General features: G+C 34.9%; 1 protein-coding gene across 1 annotated transcript in view; it reads right to left on the bottom strand.

The window, feature by feature from the left end:
• The window catches only part of DOK6 (docking protein 6), a 411,319-nt gene that overhangs the window by 264,466 nt on the left and 127,238 nt on the right, over positions 1–19,615 (bottom strand). Inside the window, exon 2 of the mRNA XM_070627867.1 lies at positions 12,318–12,425. Coding sequence (XP_070483968.1) covers positions 12,318–12,425 — 108 coding nt within the window. The remainder of the gene's footprint in view (positions 1–12,317; positions 12,426–19,615) is intronic.

The following is a 19,615-nucleotide window of genomic DNA, read 5'->3' as shown; positions in this document are numbered from 1 at the left end:
TTAGGCAGACTGTTAATGGGTGAAAAAGAGATTTTTAAAAAAGAGAAATGCATTGATGATATTCTGAGATAATAATTAAGGGCATTGTATCTAAATCCATGAAATAAACGTAAAAATGCTTCAGAAAGGATGGAAATAATGTCATAACAGAATTGAGCTACCGAATATTCTTTCTCAAATTGCTATCTGATTTACCATATACAATGACTTCTTTGGAATTACAAGCTACTTTATCATGCAAATTGGTCTCAAAATTTTTCTAAAGTTGGTACGAATTGTTTCTCTGGTTTCAAAGATGCAAAATCTGAAGCAGAAATGACTTGTGCCATCATAGTTGTCTTACATTTTACATATTCTCTTAAATGAAATTATCATCTCATGCGAGCTATGATATTATTTTCACTTTACAGATAAGAAAGTGAAAGAAAGATGTTGTTTAAATCATACTATTTTTTTGTGATGTAGTACCATTATGGATCAGTGCCTCACACAAACACACAAATGGATAGTTTTAAAAAGCAGAATAAAGACAGTAATGTTGTTAACATAAATCATATGGCTGTATACTCTAGTCAAGCCCAGATTAATCACACAGATATTTTCTAAGAGTCTGATTCCATATTTCTCAGTGAACAGATATTTGTTAGAGATCGACAGATTATAAACAAAAATCCTGATTGCTGGTGATCTATTTTCCATGGCATCCTTAAGCCACACAGAATGATGTTTATCGGAGATATCTTAGATGATATAAAATTTTAATTGACTTTGATTCAAATATTACAAAGATCAAGTTTAGCTTTGGGAGTTCCCTATTATTTTCAGATCACAACTTTGCCATTCCCTCCATCCGCAGTTCTTAAACTTGGTCTCTTCTGCTAATTTCTGGCTTTAGAGTTGCCCATTCACAACCCATCCATCTCTGTGAGAGACGGGGCATCAAGCCGTGGGCATTCTCACACCTTCTTTCGATCCTACATAAAAACAAACTTTTCCTATTCCATTTCTTTGAGTCTTCCCTGAGTGACCAGCATGTGACCAAATGATATGAGTAAAGCAATCAATAAATGATCATAGATTAACATGCGACTGTCCCAGAAACCAATGTGTGTGTTAATAGGAGCGTATGTTCAAGAAACTGAGACCTCTTCAAGCTAAGAGATCACAGATGGATGAATAAATGAGTGAGTGAATAAACAAATGAATAAGATGTCTTAACCCAAATAAACAATTATCACTCCGGGAACTTCTGGCAGGTTTTTCAAGAGACACCAAGCCTTTGAATACTCCACATCACACCAAGTGTGTGCCCATCCAAGCATATAGCCGTTGGAATGAAAATGAAAATGTTCAACACAACATATTGTACACATGTGCGTTTCCACTCTGACCAATAATTTTGCTTCTAGCTTTAATGACATGCTATATTTATAGGTGGCTATTTTTCACCAGTACGTCTTCATCTTTTCCCCAACTCTCTCAGACGTCTGCTTTACATAAAGATAAATACTGACAACTCTAAATAGGAGTAAACCAGATAAAATAAAATGATGTTTTCAATGTCAGGTTGCAGGGGACTTAGAAATAAGATTGGTCCCAACACAGGCATCACTTTTCTGGCATCGCATAATTTGCACCACTGGAAGTTCACAAAGTTCTATCTTTATTCATCCTTCTAAGAGATTTTATTTATGTTTTCCTCTCTATGGACAGCACTCATGTTTATATTACTAAAATTTCTATAAACTGTTTCTTTTGCATCTGCCTAGAAAATTAAGGAAAATTTATTAGCTGATTCTATGTAAATTGCTGTAGTTCAGTTTTCATTGAGGATAAATTTGTTTTGAATATCTGTTATGACAATTATATAAAGCTAAATTTTCAATCCTAATGCATTTTTAATAACTTCCTTCAGTAGCTAGTGATTTGAATTTCAAATTTCTTTCTACCAAGAAGTAAAAGAAAAAGTATATACAATTTTATAGCAGTTTTATATAAAAATTGATTTATGCAGCAAGATCTCTCTCATTGTAAACATATCAAATGTCTAATTGAGATCATTAATACTCATAAGCTTTATAATATGTATATTTCAGATAGAACCTGCCAACTTTAACTTTGGTAAAGAAGTAATTGTGTCCTTAGCTTATTCTTCAGAAGTCTGTCACTTAGGTTGGAAACATTTCATTCATTTGATTGATTACTTCAGTTCATTGCTATTGAGCACTACAGCAGATTTTAAGGCATATCAAAATAATGGACTAATCACAAGTTTAAAGTATTTAAACACTAACAAATAGAAAAAATTGGGAAATGCACACTAGTCTATTTCTTTAAGCCACCTCGAAAATGAAAAATTTTTTTTTTTCTTTTTGCAATTCACAAGATCCAGTATTTGGACTGACCGTTAGTTGTCCAAGGGAAAACAAAGATTTTAAATATGCCAGCCTTTTTCATACGGAGATCTTTATTTACCTGACCATCAGAGGGAACTATGAGAAATTTACAGCTTCAACAATGTTCACATCTGAAACAAAGATTCATAATTCTACAAACGGAAGAAGCCATAGGAAGTGACGGTTCAGTCTTTGATGCTGCAGGAGCAAGATCATATTTCAAGATAAAATTACAAAGATTTGGGATTGCTCTTTGATGGCTGATTGTCCAGGGCTTGGACAAATTAACACCATCCAACCCCTATGGTGGCCTTCTCTGTACCGCCAACACCCACTCACCCTCTCAGATGGAAGGGCAGCCCCAGGGAAGAGCAGGACACACGGCCTCTGATGTTCTGTCTTCTCTCTTCTTCCCCTTTGCAAACGTCAATATTTTTAATAATTTTCTTTTTGGTAAAATAAAACATTCTCTCTTTAGAATTATTAAATCTTTCAGTTAGGAGTATATTTAAAGAGTCTTGATAATTAATATAAATTTTACTGTTTAGTATTTTAACATTTATTCTATCAGCAGTTCCTCATTTAAGTGGCAGTTTTCATAATTTTCTATCGTTTTTTGAATTAGCTGTTTTGTTCAATAAAGTGTCAACTTTTTTTATTTGTAACTCTCCATAAACTTAGAATTGAAATATGTGGATGTCACCATAAGGCTGGTACCAAAGTCCATGTCTTTTAGAGAAAAAAGTTTTATTTTGCACTGATCAGACTTTCACAGAGAGGTATCGCTATACCACCACCTTAACATTTATTCTATTCAATAGATTTCCTCGGCAATTTCCACTACAATCTGGCTGTATTTCTATTTGTTTAATGAAAGTATCTACCTGAATATACCATAAACACCTCAAATCTAACATGCCAAGCTTTCTTCACCACTGAGAACTGCTCCTCCTCACATAGTCCCTGCCTCCATCCAGCATGACCACTCATCTGTCACCCACTCTTGCAAAGATATCAACTCTTACTCCTCTCTTCCATTTCCCCTATATCCGATCAGTTACTAAGTCATTTTAATTCTCCTTGACTGTATCTGGAAAATATCAGCAAAATACATCTCCTTTCCATTCACTTTATCTTTCTCCATTCAGGACTTTGTTTATTTTGGGGCAGTGGGAATATTATATTATAATATTCTACTAACTCATTTCTCTGTATATAATCTATTACCCTATTCATTTGATGTGATTTCATATAAATTACTTTTTTCTAAATACTTATTTGAAGATATGAAAAGCCATTTAAATCCCTTCACAATGTCTCTACTGCTTAAAGGATGAAGACTAAACTCATGAGTGAAGGATGTGTGATCCTTCATACGCCCCCTCCATTGCTTTGGGGCTCAGCTTCCCCCACTGTAGCCCTCCTTTCAGAGTTTGTCGACACTAGATTACTTAAATTTTCTTCAATTCCCCATGCAATGTAACTTTTCAGTACTTGTAATCATGCTTTTTCTTCCTCATATAATGCATTCCTCTCCATTACTTTAATTGTCAAGACAAAGTAGTCTTAAGAAGCCCCTTCGCCCTCACCTAATTTCCAAAGGGAGAATGAACTGTTCCTTTATACTTTTATAACTGCACTTTGCACTCCATCATACTTCATTATAGTTAGCTATTCATAAACCTTACTTCATGGGACTGCAAAATTTTAATTATTGACTGCCCCAAACACTCTTTCTAGAAGTTCCTAAGTGGTATCTTATTCACTCTTCATGACAGTCCTGGAGGAGCAGGGCAATTATTGTCCACATTGTACAAATAAGAAGAGTACTTTCATCTTCTGAGCTTCAGTGTCTGTCTTGTCACTAAACATAGTCGTCTTACAAAAACATATATTACATTAATCATAGTATTTTACTTATTATATGGCATTGGGTTTACTAGTAGTTTCCCAATAGACAGGGCAGGTCTCTTTTCCTTTGTAGCATAATGCCGATCACTCTTAGAGACAGGACATACCTGTATTTACTTATCCAACCCAATGAAAGAAAATATTTATGTTGTAAGTTTTTACTTTCATTTGAGCAATTTTAGAGTTGCTTAATGGTAATACAATTTTGATGGCAGGGAAGATCATATCTGAGTGAATAAGAGTGGCATTATAGAATAACAGAAGACACGATAAAAGAGAATTTGAATAACACTAGATGTACATCTAAGAAAAAAGGAAGCAAACATCAGTGTCTTGGTGCTGGTTAAGACTACAGGAAGAAGAAAAGTAGTCAGACTGACACAGTATTTTGGTTTGAATGCCTAACAGACACTTCAAATTTAATATATACAAAGTGAAAGCTTGTGATTTTTACCCAAAGCCTATAATAAGACAGCCAGTTAGAAGCATTAGGCAAAACTTGCTAAAATAGAATCAAAATAAGAGAACATTTACATACTTTCTTGAAAACAACTCTCAAGATTTCTTATTACTGATGAATCATGCCCAAATTTTTCTTCCATATCAGGAGTGGGCTAACTTCACCATTTTAGTTCAAAATCACTGAAGAAAAAAATAAGATAAAAATTCCTGAAAGGAAATTTAAATCACTAGGAAACTGAGTTAGCCTTCCAAATGCTATGAAGAATAAGTTGGAATAATAAAAACTTTAATCTTCATAACATTGCCACGAGAAAGGTAAATTTTAGCTGTCACATGCACTGAATCTAGGTATTTAAGTGCTGTAGGGAGCTTCAAGCTACAGTCAATGGCATCTGTTTAGTTATTTAATAAAAGATTAACTGTTCCTTTTCTCAATGTGGACCTACTGATCTCGTGCTGCTGATTTCTCACAGACTGGAGAGAGAAAGCTCACACACATAAAGTATGTATGTTTTTGAAGTGTTAGTCATAGTTTTCTAGTATTAATTTTTATCCAATCTACTTATATCTGCATTCATATTCTATTCCTTTTTCTTTTGGTGAAAATGAATGATCCCTGGTTCTGTGAAAAACCAAATCACGTAATTATACACAGGAACTTTCTAATCATCACATATTTGATCATTCCCATTGGCATACAGGTGTGGTACAATATATGTCATATTTAAAAAATATATCTGCTACATACCTTGGATCAATTTTACAGCAAAATTTCTTGAAAAAGATTGCCTGAGTAGCTGCCTCTTCCTCACCTCTTATTCTCCTATAAGCCACTCCAAGTGAAATTAGTCCCCATATTTCACTGCAATAGCTCTTGGTAAAGCCACCGAAGACCTCCATGTTGTAAATCCAATAGTCCCTTTCCTGTCATCTTTCTCATTCTCTCAAACTAGACACAGACGACTATTTGCTCAAATTTTTTAGCACAGTTTCCTCTTGGTTCCCAATGGTTTACTCTTAATGTTATTCTTCTCATCTTACTCCCTGCTGTTCTCAGATTTCTATTCGGGCTCCTCCACCTCTGCTAATTCTCTAAACGTCGCAGTGTTAATTATGTCCTTTTTCTTCATTCTCTTCCAAGAGACATTTCATCCAATGCTACACAGTAAAATACTATCAATATGCCAATGGCAGCCAAATGAATAAGATTATCAATGACACCCCACCCCAGCCCACATTTGTTTGTCTAACTGATTACTTGACATTTTAGCTTTAGTGCCTAAAAGACATTTCAAATTTAACATGTACAAAGTGAAAGCCTGTGATTTTTACTCAAAGCCTGCTCTTCTAGCCTTCCCCCACTTCATGAATTGCACCATCCTCGTCTCTGTTGCTCAAGCCCAAATTCTTGAATCACCCATGATCGTAACTTCCACTGATGTCCAACATCTAATCCATAAGTACGTCCTGTCCATTTTACAAACCATATCCAAAATTTGTCCTTTGACCTTCAACTTCAATACTAACATCTTCAGTCAAGCCACCGTCACATCTAACTAACCTAGACTAACAATGGCCAATATTTGTACAACTTACCATACGCCAAGTAAGTAATTATATGCTTAGCTATAAAATATCATTTGTTAGTAACATCTAGTTATATTGAATCTCATTATATGTCTGTGAACCATTTATTCATTACAATAACTCTCTTTGGTAGACACCATTATAATCTTAATGTCAGAGAGAAAAATTAGGTACATAGAAGTTTAAATAGCTTATCAAAGTCCACACAGCTGTTAAATATGGAGGCCAGATTCCAGAACCTACAATATTATCCACTCTGCAACGTAGTTAAGATTCTTTTTTCTTCCAGCATTATTATTGAGATATAATTGACATACAACATTGTGTAAGTTTAAGGTGTACAATGTGATGTTTTGGTACACATATGTATTGTGAAATTACTACCACAATAAGGTCAGTTAACATCGCCATCATCATTGGTCACAGGGTAAGACGAATAAGTTCTGGGGAGCTAATGTACAGCATGCTGACTACAGTTAACCAACTCTATTATATACTTGAAGGTTGACAAGAGGTAGATCTTAAATGTTCTAAACACACAGACACACACACACACACACACAAGTGGTTAAGATTCTTGATCTTTTTCAACAATCTGTTTTCCAGAATGATCTCTTTCCTTGTTGACTTTGTTGAGGAATAATTTATACGTGATAAGTTGCATCCATTTAAAGTAAACAATTGAATGAGTTTTGATAGTTGTATGCATTTTTTTTAAACTACCACCACAATAAAGATAAAGAATGCTTCCATCACCCCCTAAAACTGCCTTATGTCCATTTGGAGTCCATCCCTCCATCAATTCCTCCCTCAAACTAGGCAACCAAGCTATGATTTTTGTTACTACAAGTAAGTATGAAATCAGACAATATGTATTATTTTGGGTCTGAAGTCTTTCAATCAGCATAACGATTCTGACACGATTCATCTGTTATTATGTGTATCAGTAGATCTTTCCTATCTATTGTTCAGCATATTCCATTGATGGATAAACCACAATTGGTTTATTCATTCTCCTGTTTAGGTTGTTTCCACTTTTCAGCTATTTTGAATAAAGCTGCTATGTACATTTTTGTACATGTCTTTATTTGGACATGGCTATTCATTTTGGGGAGGTAAATTCTTAGAAGTGGAATAGTTGGACAGATATATGTTTAACTTTTTAAAGAAACTACTCATTTCCATGAAAAATGTCATTGGGAATTTGATAGGTTGCATTGAATCTATAGATTGCTTTAGGTAATATGGACATTTTAACTATGTCATTCTTCCAATCCATGAGCATGGAATATCTTTTCATTTCTTTATATCTTCGTCAATTTCTTTCAACAATGTTTTATACTTTTCAGTGTACAGGTCTTTCACATTCTTGGTAAATTTATTTCCAGGTATTTTATGCTTTTGGTTGTGATTATAAATGAGATTGTTTTCTTGATTTCTCTTTCTAATAGTTCATTATTAGTGTACAGAAATACAACAGATTTTTGTATGTTGATTTTGTACCTGGCAACTTTACTGTATTTATTTAACAAAGAATCCTAAAATTTATATAAAACAACAAAAGGTCCTGAATAGCCAAAGCAATTCTGAGAAAAAAGAACGAAGCTTGAGGTATCACACTTCCTGATTTCAAAGCATACTACAAAGCTGTAGTAATCAAGACAACATGGGATTAGCAGAAAAACAGACACACAGATCAATGAAACAGAACTGAAAGGCCAGAAATAAACCCACATATCCATGGGCAGCTAATTTTCAACAGGGAAACAAGAACACAAAATGGAGAAAGCAAAGTCCCTTCAATAAATGGTGTAGGAAAAACTGGATAGCCACATGCAAAAGAATGAAAGTAAACCCTTATCTTACACCATACACAAAAATTAACTAAAAATGGATTGAAGACTTGATCATATGACCTGGAACCATAAAACTCCTAGAAGAAAACATAGGCAGTATGCTCACTGACATCAGTCTTGGCAATAATTTTTTGAATCTGACACCAAAAGTAAAGCAATAAAAGCAAAAATAAACAAATGGGACTACATCAAACTAAAAAGCTTCTGCACAGCAAAGAAAACCATTAACAAACCAAGAAGACAACCTACCAAATGGGAGAAGATGTTTGTAAATCAAACATCCAATGAGTTAATATCCAAAAAAACCCATCATATAACTTAACAACAAAAAGCCAAACAACCCAATTAAAAAATGGGCAGACGATCTGAACATGTTTTCAAAAAAGATATACAGATAACCAACAGGTACATGAAAACATGTTCAATATCACTAATTATTAGAGAAATGCAAATTGAAACCACAGTAAGATATCACCTCAAGCCCATCAGCATGACTATTATTAAAAAGACAAAAAATAATAAGTGTTGGAGAGGATGTGGAGAAAAGGGAACCCTCATACGCTTCTGGTGGGAATGTAAACTGGTGCAGCCACTATGGAAAACAGTATGGAGGTTCCTCAAAAAATTAAAAATAGAAGTACCATATGATCCAGCTATTCCACTGCTGGGTATTTATCCAAAGAATACAAAAACAGTAATTTGAGAAGATATATGCACCCCTATGTTCATTGCAGCATTATTCACAATAGCCAAGAAGTGGAAACAACCTATGTGCCCATTGACAAATGAATGGATAAAGAAGATGTGGTGTGTGTGTGTGTTTGTATATGTACATATACATATAGTGGTATATGTGTGTATATATAGTATATATATATAGTATATAGTATATATACTATATACATATGGTATACATATATATATAGTGGTATATGTATATATATAGTGGTATATATGTGGTGTGTGGTATAAGATGTGCTGTATATATATATACATACACACACAGTGGTATATCTGTGGTGTATATATACTAAGTGAAGCTAGTGTAAGCTAAATAAGTGAAATAAATCAGATAAAGACAGACAAATACTGTGTGATTTCACTCATATGTGGAAGACAGAAAAAAACAAACAAACACATAGATACAGAGAACAGATTGGTGGTTACCAGAGGGAAAGGGGGATGGGAGGAGGGTGAAAGAGGTAAAGGGGGACACTTGTACAGTGATGGATAGAAACTAGACTTTTGGTGGTGAATATGATGTAGTCTATACAGATGCCAAAATATAATGATGTACACCTGAAATTTATATAATGTTATACACCAATGCTACCTCAATAATAAAAAAAAAGAAACTGCCCAAGAGTTTGACAAAGTGCTTGTACAATTTTCCATTTCAGCAATATATGAGTTCTAGTGGCTCCACATTTTCAACTCCAGTTAGTTTGTCTTTACAACTTCAGCCATTCGAATGGGTGGATAGCGATATCTTATTTTGGTTTGAATCTAAATGTTACAGATAACTAATGATGTTGAGCATCTTTGCATGTTCTTATTTGCTGTTTATATAACTTATTTGGGAAAATGTTCACATCTTTTGTCCATTTTTAAATATTGAGCTACCTTCTTATTATTGAGTTATAAGAATTCTTTAAGTATTTTGAATACTTGTTCTTTGTCAGATATATATTTGCATAATTTTTTCCAGACTTACTTGCCTTTTTACCTTGTTAACTGGAAGAGAAAAAGTTTTAAATTTCCATATAACTCAACTTACCAAGTGATTTTTTTTCTTATGGTTCATACTTTTTGTGCCCTGAGAAATATTTCTTATCACAAAGTGGAAAAAGTTTTCTACTATATTTACTACTGGGAGTTTTATACTTTTGGCTTTAAATTTAGACTGATGATCTGTTTTGAGTTTATTGTATGTATGGTGTGAGGTAAGATCAATGTTCATTTATTTACATAGAGACATCCAGTTGTTCTAGCACCATTTATTGGAAAGAGTTTTCTTTCCTTTTGACTTGTCTTCACACATTTGTCAAAATGCAATCGAGCATACACGTGAGTTTATTTCTAACCTCTCTATTCCCTTCCATTGAGCTATATAGATATCCTCCTGCTAAAGTCACATTATGCTGATTTCTGTAAGTTTATATTAAGTAAGTCTTGATATCTTGTAGTGTAACACTTACAACTTAGTTTTTCTTTATTAAAACTGCTTTGGCTAATATAGGTTATACAGACATACATACAGAAAGAGATCATCAATATCCACAAAAAAAGACTCCTGGAATGCTGTATATCAATTTAGGGAGAACTGACATCGTAACAATATTAAATCAACCAATCAAAGAATATTTTATATCTCACCATTTATTTGTATCCTTCTTTCTTTAATTTTCTCAATTATGTTCCATAATTTTCAGTGTAGAGGTTTTACATGTGCTTTGATAAACTTATTCAAAATTAGTTGCTGGCATTATTGTAAATTGAGTTCTTTTTTAAAAAAATTAATTTACCAAGTATTAACTGCTATTATTAAAAATACAATTGACTATAAACATACCATTAACTAAATTTATTCATTAGTTCTGGTACTTGCTTTGAAGATGAGCAAGCATTTTCAAGAAACAATTATGTCACTGAGAATAAAAACAGTTTTCCTTTCTCTTTTCTGTGGGTTTTTGTTAGATGCTCTTTTTCTGATCAAGGAATTTCACTCTATTCTTAAGTTTCTGAGAGTTTAAATCATAAATGGATGTTGAATTTTGTCAAATGCCTTTTCTGTATGAATTTAAATGATCCTATGATATGTTCTCTTTTATTCTACATCATTCTATTGATTGATTTTCAAATGTTAAAATAACCTTGCATTTCTATCATAAATCTTATTTGATCATATGTTATCATTTTAATGTATTGTTTAATTAGATTTGCTAATATTTGGTTAACAAATTTTGGTTTGTAGGAACATTGATTAGTCACTTTCTTCTACTGTCTTTGTCTAGTTTTGGTTTTCGGATAATGCTGGTCTGATAAAGCGAATTGGAAAGGGTTTCCTCCTTTTTTATTTTTCTTAAGTACTTATTTAGATTCTTTTTTCCCCTTACATATGTTGCAGTAGTCACAAGTGAAGTGATACAGACCCGAAGTTTTTTTGGTGAGAAGGTTTTTAACCATACGTTCAGTATAGTGTCAATTATCAGTAGTATCATAAAGAGTAGTTTCACTGTCCTAAAAGTCCTCTGTGCTCTGCCTAGTTATCCCTCCCAACCCCTCAACCCCTGGCAAGCACTCTATTTTTAATAAAAGGAGAAATTAGAACTATCTATCACATACAATAAATTCTACAAATTCATGACATTACCCAGTGTAACTTGCTCTCTATTACCACCAATAAAGAAGCAGAATCTTTACTGAGGCTATTTATGCCTTCCACCAACACGCAACACTGTGTCACAATCCTGAGTTCTGATCATGAGTCTTCCACATTAGTATAAAATACTTAACTGTGTTTTGATGTTTTCATCAAAGATAACTTTAGGCAGCACATTTAGCATCATTCTAAGATTATTTTTTACAGACTTTTAATTCCTAGGAAATTGGTATTTCATTCATAGAATTTATGCCACATCTCTATACATCAACATATTTGATGATCACTTTCTTGTTAAGGCTGTAAACAGCAAATGCCACGTACATTAACAGTGTCATTAACACTGCTAGTGTCAGCCTCAAAAGTTTTATCTCCTAAATATGGACCACAGTTTAAATCAAAGTAACAAATGCACAATTAACCTGAACAGAGGAACATGCCTACTCAGCACATTGGAAAATGATCTAGTTGAGTTATGAGTCATCTCATATTGCAAAGTAGCAATAAAAATGAGTCTTTCATTTTGCAGAGGTACCACTGGCATTTACAGCAGATGATTAAAATAAAGGAGAAAAATAACTTTTGCATTCTATCAGACCCGGGACATTTTACCCTGGCCGTGCATTTTTGCCTCTGCAGATTTCATCTATCAAAAGAAATATCTCCTCCAGTTGTTGCCAAGGGTCCAGTTATTCCCCAGTGATTCCAAGGACTGTGACTTACCTTATGAAAGTTTCTGAAATATGCTGCCTTTTCATCTGGAAATTTTTCTAGCCTTCTGGGTCCTTTACTAGAAGCCTTCTTGAAAACTAACCAGCATCGTCTGAAAATCTGAAAGCAAATTAAAGAATCCTATTATCTATCTTTTTTACATGAGTTTTGCAGCATCAGGATTTTGTCTATTCAACGAATCTATTGGGAATAAATTTTTTAAAATGCTTCTACAGAGAACAACTTTTTTTTTTAATTATAAGCACGTTATTCATTAAAATTACAGCAAACTTTAAAAGCTCAACATTTAGTATAAAAATGAAATTTGTGAAAAGACTTTATGAGTTTTTCAAGATGCTAGCTTCAATCATCTTTAACTAAATTCTCTGGATGTCAGTGTCATAGGAAAGATTTATTCTCACCATCCTAGCAACAGATAATTCTCTGTTGTCCATGATAATGCAATTACGATTTACTAAGATTAAGCACTTTCATAATGCTCAATTTTCTGCCTTTGAAAAGACATCACATTTAAAGATTAACTTGTAGGATTAACTTTTTTAAAAAACAATTGCTCATATATTAATTTAGAAAACAAAAGGATATATGTTTTTATAATAGACACATCTCTCACCCCTTTATACTTTTACTGTAACTAGTATTTATTAAATGCTTATTCTGCATAATACATTCTAAAATTTATATACACACTTAATCCTCATAACTACTATATGAGGTGGTTTATCTCCATTTCAGGATAAAGATAGTGATAATGTCAGGATTTGAACACACATCTGTCGGGCTCTTCACCTTTGCAAAAAAGCAAAACTACCAGTTACACAAGCACAAACCATCATTTCAGAACGCTGCCTTTATTTTATAGGACAAATTAATATCAGCCCTTTAGACTGTCTGTCACCTGATGCCCACCTTACCATACTCCTTCCACAGATATCCTTAAGGCAGAGTAATAAAATGAGTCTCCTTTCCAGTAATTGAAAGGGTGTAGAAATGCAAATTGGCCACAACTTTTAAATTTCAACATTTAGCATATTTTTGTTGGCATATACATTCTCTACAGTCATAAAGAAATTCATAGAAGGAAACTTCAGAAACTTAGATCACTGTATTTCTCTTCTATTTATTTATTTAAACCGCAACGCTGCTATACTATGTTTTTTCACTAATAGAGGCCAGATAATAGAAATCCTTTGCAGTATACATTGTTGATTATTCACTAGAAGACAGTGTTTCCCATGTTAAAATGCACTCTTAGAACAATTACAGAGACCTCTCATTATAAAAGCAGAATACATAGAACAACAACGCAGACACGCACTCTCACTGTACTCCAGCTGCCTTTCTTAGCTCCTTCCCTGTAGCTTCAAAAAGCACATGAAGGACAACCCTGAACTTCCAGCACACAGCAGTGGGTCTCTCCTTCTCTACCTGCACTGAGATGCACCGCCTCTGTCACATGATTCCTAACCAAAGACCTGGAGATAAGGAGTGAAAGTCCTCCCTCAGGGCTCCCAGTGTTCTTCCTACACGCTTGTATTTAGCATGTTGTGCTGTAGCTAATTTATTTGTTGGCCCCTTGTGGATCTCCACCCACAAAGTAAACCAACAGTAAAAACATATAGTGTAAATATTGTTTTTATAGTAGGATGTCAGCATACGGTTTGTTTAGCTTTAACTCCACTCTATATAAGTTTATTTAGTGTTGCAGAATTCGGCTTTTTAAACCTAAAAAAGGTATTTATATTTTAAGTGGTAATAAATTTATAAAATGCAAATATAAGAAAAGATAGTTTGGTATAATGGAAAATTAATCAAACTTTTGTTAGTTTGAAACCTTGGGAGTTCCTGGGTGAAATCTAAAAGTGGGCCCCGTACTTGGGGAGCAAAGAGAAACTAAAGAAAGCAGCAGACAACTCCAGATTGGCAGGTGAAAGGCTTAATAATTGATGGAATTTACACAGAGGCTTGGACAGTCATGAAATGAGGAGATCTTCACACCCGACCATCGGAATCTTAAAGTTTAGATGGAGGCCCTAACTGAGTTCAGTCACTATACCACCCAGATGGTCTCAACAACACATTACTCTCCCAAGGCTGCATGCTTGAAAATGGCTCCTAGTGCAAGAACAGCGGGCGGGTTGTACTGCCCAAGGACAGGGGAGCGGGTGAGGAGTCTCCAGTTGACTGGGTCCAACTCAAGGGTCAACCAGGGTTCAAGTCCTCTTGATGACCTCCTACTACACTCTGGAATCATACAGACTTGGGTTTACATCATGGCTATGCCGGTTTAGCTGTGCAAACTTAGACAAATTATTTAATGTCTCGGGTAAAGAAAGGTACCCCATAGGACAGAGGGAGGAGCTAACAGTGCACAGAAGGTTCTTAACAAGGATCAGCTCATATCTCAGGTCCCTTTCACTTACAGAGTGGGTGCAGTCTGAGGCACATGATAGAGTCATACGTAGGAACATGTTTTTACTAATGACACATAATTCTAATGGAATTCAGATCCAAATATTCTACATCCAGAACAATTAGAGCACTATATAAGAACTTTTAAAAAATAAATAGAAATATATCAATGATCTCCCAAACATGGACTGTGGAACTAGAAAAGACTGGACTTGGAATTCCAGCTCAGCCCCTTGTGAGGGCCATGTCTGCAAGTCATACAACCCTCCAAGCTTGAATCCTTATCTCAGCTTGGGGAAAACAATGTCTATATCATAGAATTATTGTGACGGTGAAAAGAAATAAGTATACAAAGCTTATGCCACAGAGATTTACAGAGGAGTCACTAAATTACAGAGGGTAGTACAATACAAAACAGATGAAATGCTCTTAGCAGCAGACTTTGTTCAGCACGTCCATAACCATTATGAATATTTACATATATTGTCAAAGTCATTGCTTATTCCAATATATTTTTAAAGGTTTCAAATAATCCCAAAAATTATGGGAATTATGTTATGTATAATATCAATAAACAAAACTATTTTGTTGAATACAAATATGAGTTCTTGCCAATTTCATAATGGTTTGGATACTGTTAATCAATTTAGCTATTTATATTTATCAACACACAGCTGAGAAAAAAGTAAAGCTCTTGTATCAAATTTACTCTCTTCCTAAAATTACCCTCTCTGCAAGATAATGTGAAGTAATTTTGCAAAGGATAGATCATTTCACTCAGTCTTAAATCATACGTGTGTATTAGGATTTAGGGTATTATGTTGTAACGTCTCAGAATATAATTTTTTAATCAGAACAATTTGATTCTCAGTGCAGGTTCTGCTATTTATTAAATGCCTTGTCTGGCAGAAGTTATTTTAACCTAAGACCTAACCTCCTCATCTATAACGTAAAGTCAATATACCTCATGAAGTTATTTGAAGATTTAATAAGACAGCCTGCAGAAAGCATCCAGCACATGTGTTTGAAGCGTAGTCCACACACCTTATTTGAAACTCTCAGGATTTGGATATTGCTATGGACTCCATTGTGTTCCCAGCAAATTTGTATGTTGAATTCCTCAGCCCTAATGTGATGGTATTTGGAGATGGGACCCTTGGGAGGTACGTAGCATTAGATGAGATCGCGAGAGTGGGGCCTCAGGACGAGATTAGTGCCCTTATAAGAAGAGACACCAGAGAGCTTGCTCTCTCTCCCTGTAATTTCACAAAAAAGAGGTCACGGCCAGACAGTAGTCATCTGCAAGCTTGGAAGAGGGCTCTTCCCAGAACCTGACCATGCTGGCACCTTGATCTTGGACTTCTAACCTCCAGAACTGTGAGAAAATAAATGTCTGTTGCTCAAGACACTCAGTCTATGTTGTTTTGTTATGGCAGCCCAAGCTACGACAGAGATTTTTAAATTTTATTTTTATTAGCAGAGATGGTAGTGGTTGGTAGTGGAGATAGAGGTAGCGGCAATAATATTGTGGACGTGGCAAACAGTTACACGAATGTGAATCGAACTCTGAGAGATCAGAGGAAGATAAATAAAAATATCATTTGTGAAGTGGGATGCATATAGATTATCAGTATTTATCTCCTGGTTATTTTTTAATGGATTTAGAATCCTAGTTGATGTAGGAAGACTCTCTTTGAATGGGACTGAGACCTAAATTCCCGGTGATATGGTTTCTGTTCTTTCTCACAGAGGAATGCTTTTCCCTGTATCCTTTGCACTTTCTTGCTCATAGCTCAGGAAGCATGATGATGTCAAATGAAGCCTTATAACATTCATGGAAATACACAAACACATATACTTAGTGACTGCAATGCCCCATCTTGTGTGGCTACAGTTATTTTCTATTAAAGAGTGAGTTAAACATGAGTCAGAAAGCATAAGTGTTTTCATTTAGGCACTCAATATTGCTACAGAAAAAACGTGATAACAGGTAATAAGGAAAAATAGATTTGGTATTTTCGATAGTATCTTATCTCTTTGCTATTACATTAACAGAGGCAACCACATACAGATAAAATTGATTGTTGAAGACTTGATGTAATAGACTGTTTACCAAGCTGAGGGTCTTAAGTTATTATTTTCTTATTTTGGAAAAGTTTTAGATTTATAAAACAGCTGTGGAAATGGTGCCGTATGGACTTTATCCAGCTTCCCCTAATATTAACATCCTAAATAACCACGAGTGTTAAAAATTAAGAAACTAACATTGGTAAAAGACTATTAACTAGACCACAGATTCTATTCAGAAATCACTAGCTGTTTCCACTGATGTCCTACTCTGTTTTGGGAACCAATCCAGGATACCACGCCACAGTTACCTGTCCTGTTTCCTTAGTCTCCTCTAATCTTTGATAGTTTCTCAGTCTTTATTTGCTTTTCATGACCTTGACAATTTTGAAGACTACCTGGTCAGGCATTTTGTACAATGTTCCTTAATTTCTGTTTGTCTCAGTTATTTTTGATATTTCAAAGGTCTAATGAAAATCTCACAATAAACTGATTAAAACAAATAATTTGTTGGGAAAAATAATATGAATTCATCATGGCTATGGACTAGTTATATTCTGAGCAGCTGTCTACTTGAATTTTTAAACTTAAAGTAGGAAAAGAATCATTTAATAAATGCTGATTTTTTGGGGGGACATAGTTTTTCAAAATATTTTCCTTTGTGATAGGAGTAAAATAATAAAGAAAGGCCTGGTGCAGAGAATTTGGAAGTGTCATTCTGTGTCAAGGGGAAGTCAAATTCAGCATGAGTCAGCACTCTAAAATCAACCTTCATACCAGCATAAAACAAGCAGATGCATGAGGAGATCATCTTTTTGTTACTCTTCATCAAACAGGATTTTAATAGTATACTATGTTCTGCTTTAGCCCTAGAACTGACAGCTTACATGAGGATGTTGGAGAGATTCCAGAGATGAGCAGCAAAAATGACTGCTTGAGACAAGGAAATCACTCCTCTGAGAAAAACAAAATAAAGGGATAGGTTTTATTTCACTCATAAATGAAAGATACGAATTCTTTGAGTACATGAAAGAAAACCACACAAATGAAATTTGGTATCTTATTTTTATTTTCGTCCCATGAGAATGAGACATAAATAAATGCCCTTCATCAGCAGTATGTGGGAGGAGGTGGTACTGTCTCTTCAGATGCTGCGTGGCTCTTCAAGGGCATCTAAAGACGCAGAGTCCATTTGGCTGTTAGCAATAGGACTTACTGCTTGCACGAAGAGTCACTTTCTCCTGTGTTCTGTCTCTTAGCAGATGGCACTCCTGCCTCTCCCATTACTGTTCAGGATGTTGCTTCATTATATCCTGTGAGACTAACTGATTTCACTTTCTCATTCAGAGTTATCTCCTAAACATGTCAATCATCTCACCAAACAGTCTCCTGGGTAGCCTTTAGCCTTCAGATTTCCTTCTAGAAAATTCCATGTTGTTGACAGGAATTCAGGAATCCCCAGCTGCTCCATGGGCCTCGGTTTTCCACTGCATTGGCCAGCCAGCCATCTTCCCATAATTAAATACCCTCTCAATTCCTTTCCTTCTGATGAAAATCCTTTTAGGTCACAGCAATCCCCTTTCCTTAGTGCTTTTGTCACTGACTAGTGGCACCAAGGAACTCAAGGCTGGGTTGGAAGCTTTTAACTGGTTTTCCAAATTGGTTTTTTTCCCTTTTGTTATGTTAAGGAGATGCAATCACCAACCACCCTGACCCAGACCAAGCTTCACCAGAAGAGCTACGCCTAGGACCTCTGCCTTGTTTTAATGCTAAGGTCTCTCCAGGAGGAGCTTAGGCCTTATCACCATCACCTACAGTGTATGTGGAAGCACATTTTCCAACTAAGCCTGTGCAAGCGAACACCTGCCTCTTCCTTTTTGAGTATTCACCCCACATCTGAAATAAAAGGCCCCTGCTCCCCTTTGTTCAGGGACGCCATGACTCTAGAAATGATTTCTCATGTCACCTATTTGCTGCAAATATACCTTACTTTCTGAGACAACTACTTCTGGTGGAGAGTCTGATTTAACTCGCCAGGAGGGAACCCACTTTGGTTTCAGTAATACTTTCCCCTTTTCAAGGTGATTTTAGACTAAGTACATCCTTTTTTCCACTTAAGACTCACTGTGAAGTAATGGTGATTTTTGGCTTTAGTTCATAGCCATAATTACGTTACTTAACTAGGACTCATTCACACGCTTTACCTTAACCAAAAGTCAGATTTAATGGGCCTGTTCCATCACATGATGCTGACCTAATGAAGCCTGAACTTCAACAGGATTTTGGTTACAAACTTGGAAGAATTTCTGACTACAGGAGTTGTCAAACCCAAGGGTCCATTGCACTAAAGGAAGTCACAGAAACTTCATCTCTAGAGATTTCAAAGGATATAGAAAAGAGTGGCATATCTGGAGAAGCTTATATCTGTGTTCCCTTCTAAAAGCAAGATACAATATAAATGATAACTTGGGGCATAGGATTCAAATGTTTACTTATAACTGTGCATCAGGTGAACGTATCAAAGCAACAAATTAAACGAATAAGCCAAGCTGATCCAGGAATAGTTACTGCAGGTTTATGCTATGAGTAATTTCAATTACTCAGTCCTGGGTCTTTGTCTTCTCACAAACTGGGTATGGGACTATTGAAAGACATGCTTTGTTTTTGCAAAAAGTAACACAAACACAGGATTAAGCTTATTGCACTGATGAGTTTAGCTTTAGCTATCATTTCTATAGATAGGAACTTTAGTATCTTTCAATAGTGTCTTATATTTAATTGCTGTTAAATGTATACCAATAGCAGAATCC

This window comes from Equus przewalskii, chromosome 7 (assembly GCF_037783145.1).
Source record: "Equus przewalskii isolate Varuska chromosome 7, EquPr2, whole genome shotgun sequence".
In the NCBI taxonomy this organism is placed as follows: domain Eukaryota; kingdom Metazoa; phylum Chordata; class Mammalia; order Perissodactyla; family Equidae; genus Equus; species Equus przewalskii.
This window is presented reverse-complemented; position numbering and strand designations above follow the sequence as displayed.